Genomic DNA, 6,689 nt, shown 5'->3' with positions numbered 1-6,689 from the left:
TCTCTCTCTCTCTCTCTCTCTCTCTCTCTCTCTCTCTCTCTCTCTCAGAATTAAAATATATATCATCTTAGAAAACAAAAATTGAACTTAATCTGAAATTAAAAAATACAGACAAAATTAACATTAATTTTAAAATTTATCCTTTTTGTTTTATCCCTTTTTTAATCCTTTTTCTAATAATCAATATTTGTGACACATAAATTTTCGTACAAATCGGAGCGTATTCCAAGACATGAGATTTCAGTCTGAATATTCACATATATGTATATATATATTATAACTGATTATTTGAGAAACAATTCAAACAATTATTATCACTTATCAATTATTATTGTTACTCATCAAACATTGATATGTCAAACTATGTGAAATATCATCTCTGGTTGTTGCGAAACAGTACAATTTCTGTTCAAGTTTCTCGAATAACCGCAATAGTTACACACGAATATTTAGACAGGAAACATCCTGCTGCCCTCGATATGCGAGCGAATTCATATGCTAAGCAATTATAACTACATTTACTCTATACTCTCTAAATTCTTTGGAGTGGAATCTCATTCTAAAGAATAATAATTGAGTCAGCCTCGAAAAAGAGTGACTCAATTTTCAATCTTAAGAATAAGATTTTACTCTTCAGACTAAGATTTATTCTAAATGTTTTATAAAATACGTTTATTAAAAATTCAGTGATCTTTAAACTGAATTAACTCAATTTTTTTCACTGTTTCTTTCTTAACGATCGGTTCTTATGTAATAATTTCTTTTTTATATTTTTATCTCGTTAGATCCATCGATCTTAGAATATAAATAAATGCATTCTATTCGTTTATCTCAACTTGGTAAGAGTCGACAGGAGTGACAAGCTCATTTACACCTCATTTGTGGTGCAGCTATATATCTGTATTCTATCAGACTTTACCATATACTGTCTCGTAAAAGCAATATTTTGCCGAAACTCGTTTTAGCTTATATTACAAAACTAGAAACCTATTAAAGAATAAAATTTTGTAATTATTGTAATTTTATTCTTAAAAACATTTTAATGAATAAAATGGTATGCTCCTTATTTACGGTGTAGATACATGTTTTTATGCTGATATTTTATCTTCAAGAAGTAATATTATATCATAAAACCTTGATTTCTTTTTTTGAAGCTCCGAAGGCGCGTATAGAGCCGGATTTTGCAAATTAATTCTTGAAAATTTTTTAATAATAAAATTATGTACATCTGGACTGCACTGTAGTACACATTGAGGTGAGATATATCAATAAATTTTTATTTTGCCTTTTTTTCAAAAAAATCATTCTGTACAATCCTTCAGGAGTCTTTTCTGATTACAAATATCGCAATTAAAACGTGATTTATCCAGTATTTGAGCCATAATTTCAGCATAAAGAAATTCTTCTTTAACTAGAAATCTCTCCTGTCGACCCTTAACTCATTGATTAACGGCGAATCGAACTTCCACGCTCAATTTGATTTATCTGGCAATTGACAAAACATGTGAAGGATCTTACGAGACAATTCGTAACGCATCTTCCGCTATTAATTATCGCGCTTTGGCCTATAATTACGTGCGCTGATAAGCGAGTCAGCTCTTATCGATGAGCAGATCTTATCGGCGTGTGATCTGTCCGACATGCGCACGGTGCGCAACACGTGCACGCAATCGCGTAATTCTGACGTTGATGCGTAACTATAGAGCCTAATTACGGATAATTGTGAAAATGATTAATGCATCAATTACGCGTCAATAGCGAATGCATGAGAAAAACAATGTTGTAGAGATCGATGTTGAATCGTCACATCATCATTCATCGAAACAAAATGTTTACTATATCTTTGTAGAGAAAAATGTAAACATTATCCAAACTTCTTTTTTATTTCCATGATTGAAGATACGAAAGTTTTTTATTTTTCCATATCGCTAATTTGTAGTTATTAATACTTTACACGCATACCCACGTTTCTCATTGCGTTTTTAGAAATATAATTTCATTGCAATTCTCTTGGATAGACAGATATCCACGTGGTAACGTCGCGATAATTGAGAATAATGAAATGACAACTCGCGCATGCTGCTTCACGTGTCGCTCAACGCGTTGACGCTCGTATTTACCGTCAATGTAATTGTATTAAACGATTCAATAATTTCTCTTCATTCTCTTATATTTCGGTCTAAATCAAAATTCGCGAATTTTTACGAGTCTACAGCTTAATTTCTCGTTTATTAAAAAACGTATTTATATCATATTGTTGAAACTGTGATTGATAATCCCGTAAAATTGATAATCCTTTTCTTCTTTTCAGGGCAAGATCGAGTACTTTGTCAAATGGAAAGGATGGAGCAAAAAGTGAGTACGAAATCGAAAGTCTAATTAAATGGATGATGTTCGTAACTGAGATGTAATTTTTCTTGTATTTTTAGATACAACACGTGGGAGCCGGAAGAAAATATTTTGGACATCAGATTAATCGAATTATATGAGGAAAGCCAAAAAGGTGCAGATGTTGTACCCACCAGAAGGCCAAGGCGAAGGGATACTAGATACAGCGTAAGAATATATTTTTTCGTAATAAATACTTTTCTATTTCAAATAAACGACTTTAATAATTGCGTTAAAATTGAACAAAACGCCATAATTAAACAATACAGTTTTATTTAAAACAAATAATATTTTATATCCGTAATCTGTAGTCCGTCGTTTTACATAAATCATTTTACTCATTATATTAAATTGAGTATTAGTTATCTCTAACAAAAATTCAATTATTAGATACAAACTATACAAAAAAATTCAAATATCGTCAAGTATGTTTTTCTAAAAAAAAGACAGATTTATTTATCATAAAGTTTTTTAAACATATTCTATTTTTAGGAAAGGAAAGATATTTAAATAGTACTTAATTAAAAATTGTATTACATATAGTATACATGTGTAATATAATTAACAAATAGTATATATACATACATATAGATACAATACGAATATACACACACATATATATATATATAATAATCGCCAAATATTTCATGGGCAGGTAAAGCGGACTAAATTGAGTCGAAGTCTTCTACCATTTTGCAATTTTTGCAATTTTATATGTATATATAACTTATATGTTGGTATCATGTTTTTGGTACGAAGAGATCATTTATCACTTCCTCATTACACTGAATCACTTTAATAGCTTAGTATCTTGGCGAACTTTATGGTGTTCTTCCCTGAATATGAGCTGCTCATAAAATCTTTCTTTACTTTGTAAAATAGTCGTAACTTAAACTCGAGAGTTAATAGGATCATAGAGTTTGATTAGAAACGTGTTTTTTGCACACAATTTAATAGGCGACATTCATCTTCATTTTCAGGAACAATTATCTAATCTTGTTGTCGATGAGGAACCTGGCGGAGATGAAAGGGTAGGCGAAGACAGTCAAGATGAATCGACGACGGGCAGCACTTCAGCATCTCGTTTAAATCCAGTAGCTCCTGATGAGGACACCCTCCCAAGTTCCTTAGACAGCCATGAGTCGCCAGAGTTAGCATCAACGTTCAGCGTCGATTCTGACAGTTCAGTCAGTAGTATGGACATACCTCTATTGCCTAGAAAAGAACGTATGAAAAGGAAGGCGGAAGTTCTTAGTCGATCTGGGAAGATTGGCGTAACAATTACCACGAGTAGTCCTAGTAGTGGCAGTAGTAGCCCACCTCCGAGCAAAGTTCCTCGGTTATTGCCTTTGAAAAACAACCCCACAAATCCATCTTATGTAAGTTTCGATAATTATATATAATTATATAACAACTCATTAGCATTATGTTGAACGCTATTAAAATTAAATTATGATATGAGATTAAAACAATTTTTTATATACATGTAACAAATTAAAAATACGTAAATAAAACTCTCAAACTAATTAATGTTGCAACAAAAACTTAAAAACATCTAATTGATATATAAAAATTGTTTAACTTTCGTACCTGAATTGCAATCCATTTAGATTATAAAACGATAAAAGTGTGGCTAAGGAATACACAAAGGCATTCAAAAAGGAAATACATACCTAAAAGTACCAATAATGGCATTTTGATGTTGTATCTTCCTGATTGATAAAAGCAAGATTTACATTTTACATTATAGAATCACAAAGCCAATGGACAAAATCAAAGAAGGCCGTCATCCTCCAGCGTGAAATCGACACCGGAAGAACCTCTGCCGGCAGTGCCAACGACACCGGCGCCAGCAGTACAGGACAAAAAGCGTCCCGAAGCTGATGTACCTCATGGTCCGCCACCCTCTCTCCCGCGTGCACCACCGGCACCGCTGTCTCCTCAGATAGATACACCTTTGGAGCAAGTCACAACAAAGAAGAAGCAATTATCGGAGCAAAAGTTGGAAAAATCGAATGGTGAAGTTGCTGCTGACAAAGCGAACGGTCACAAATCACCCAGTCCCACGGACTCTTACACTAATAATAACAGGTTACACGCTGTCGTGAATGGACACCATAGCCCTAATAATAATAATAATAATAATAATAATAACAACAACAATAATAATAATAACAATAATAACAACAATAATAACAACAACAATAATAGTTCAAGCGTCAAACAAACCGAGATTTCGAGGTCAGAGATTTATGTTCCACTCACGAATCCCGGCACGGATTATTGGCACGCGAGAAACCCCGTGGCGGATCAAGTGTTTATTACAGACGTTACTGTTAATCTGAAGACCGTTACCATCAGGGAATGCAAGACTGAAAAAGGTTTCTTTCGAGAAAGAGATCCCAAAGAAACTCTTTGAGCTTCAAGAATCTAACATCTTTGATGGTCCTGCAACAGGAATGTCCGCTCTAAGTTGTATTGAATCACAATATGTAAATATAAATTATTTTTATTCGTTAGATGTTGTCAGGATACCAAGCAAATTAAATTTTGTCTTGTGATATATGAAAATATCATGTTAAGTATCGCAATAAAAATCGCGAAAGTATCACGTAAAGATGGAGCACTAATTGGAATCCCAAAAATATCAAACAGACGCTGAAACAAAGATCAATCAATCAGACCTCATTACATGAGGATCCGCGATTTTTTTTAATTGAAAATTGATCGTTGTGTCCAGACAAATCATTGTGTACGATTTTGTGTAAATTGATTGTAAAGACTAGACAATGTCAGTGTGATATTCATTACAGAATATACATCATACTGCTATCATGATATATTTTAAAATGCTTGGTAGATTTTAATTACACGCTGAAGATCTGGAAGACATTAGAGGATAATCTTTTAATTGATTTTATTATTTGCTTGTCTTAGAACGCTAAGAGAATGCTACAAAGTAAAAATCTTCAACTTTTGTTTTTACACTACGGGATATATATTATATACACGAGATATACTTAGGAAAAAAAAATATTTTTCTAATTCATTTTTAGAATACTGAAATTGCTTTGTGGAAGCAATTTGGGGGGAGATGTTCCGAGTTATTTTGAAGGGAAAAATAATGGTTTTCAACGCGTTACAATGTTGTATCCTATTCATCGGTGAATATTTTACTACGTGCTGGAAAATAGAGTATCGCGAAAGAAAAATGTGTAAATTATATTTTGAATGCATGTAAGAAAATGTATGATTCAAGAATTTCAGGTGATTATAAAATGTCATTCGATTCGGAAGAAACACAATTGCGCATAGTATTTCAATCATTATTAGTGGTGATGCGTTTTCTTGGTTCGACTTGAACTTCGCGATACCAGTTCGTCGATAGATGCATTTCGATGCTATCGAATGTTTTATGTTTGTGTATATTCTCACTTGGTATATAATTATTTTTATTTAGTGTAGAAAGTCCAGCATATATCGATCGTGACAGTTCCGCGAGATTATTGCATATCTCTTAGTGAATTCATTTTATTTGTAGAGATTCCGATTGTCAAATATCACCAAATAAGAGGATGCTCCTTTGATAATATATAAAGGCGCGTTGAAATAAGTACAATAATCCAAATCTAATTATATTCAACATCTGATTATATTTACACGCTACTCGATATATACTGTTACCTCGTTTTAGTGATGCTGTATGGTGTATTAGGCAACTTTTAAAATGACTTTCAATCGTATCATTTAGATTGCATTGATAAATCTTCTCATTATTACACTTATCGTTATTTCGTTTACAATGCGCGCGTCATCAATTCTTTCGCACTCCTACACAGTAAAGCTTAAGACTCGCTCAGATTTCATGATTACATAAATAAAAATAATATCATATAATAGTTCAATAATAATAAACAAACATAAATAACAAGAAGGGACTACAAGACAGATCTTTCTTGTAAATCTGGCTTGTAGATCCTTGTTTTTTATGTTTGTTTATAAATGAAAATTTTATTCTCTGATTTGTGAGAAAAAAAATCTATAAACTCTCAGAAAGATAAATAATTGAAAAAATTTACAATTTGCTTATAATGCCATGGTTGTCGTTGTGTCTCAACAGTTAAGACAAGTTAAAAATTTGTCTTCCTCTTGAATTGAAAAAAACAACATACTATTTTAGAATACAGTATCACGTTTTCTCATTTCTTATATATTTTTATTTTCTTTAATTATTTTTCTTATCGAAAATTGATTTTTTTTCTCCAATTATCAAATGACACAATTCCCTGATTATTAGATCT

At 32.1% G+C, this 6,689-nt stretch overlaps 1 protein-coding gene across 1 annotated transcript in view; it reads left to right on the top strand.

Annotated features, from left to right (window-relative positions):
- LOC108752658 (probable serine/threonine-protein kinase samkC) overlaps positions 1-6,239 on the top strand; it is a 14,775-nt gene extending 8,536 nt beyond the window's left edge. The window contains exons 3-6 of the mRNA XM_018493661.1: positions 2,312-2,355; positions 2,430-2,556; positions 3,369-3,767; positions 4,139-6,239. Of these exons, the coding sequence (XP_018349163.1) occupies positions 2,312-2,355; positions 2,430-2,556; positions 3,369-3,767; positions 4,139-4,807 (1,239 nt within the window). The 3' untranslated portion in view covers positions 4,808-6,239. The remainder of the gene's footprint in view (positions 1-2,311; positions 2,356-2,429; positions 2,557-3,368; positions 3,768-4,138) is intronic.
- Positions 6,240-6,689: the final 450 nt, after the last annotated feature.

The sequence above is a fragment of the Trachymyrmex septentrionalis genome, unplaced genomic scaffold, assembly GCF_001594115.1.
Source record: "Trachymyrmex septentrionalis isolate Tsep2-gDNA-1 unplaced genomic scaffold, Tsep1.0 scaffold60, whole genome shotgun sequence".
NCBI lineage: Eukaryota > Metazoa > Arthropoda > Insecta > Hymenoptera > Formicidae > Trachymyrmex > Trachymyrmex septentrionalis.
Note: the sequence above shows the minus strand (reverse complement) of the source record. Positions and strands in the feature narration are given on the sequence as shown.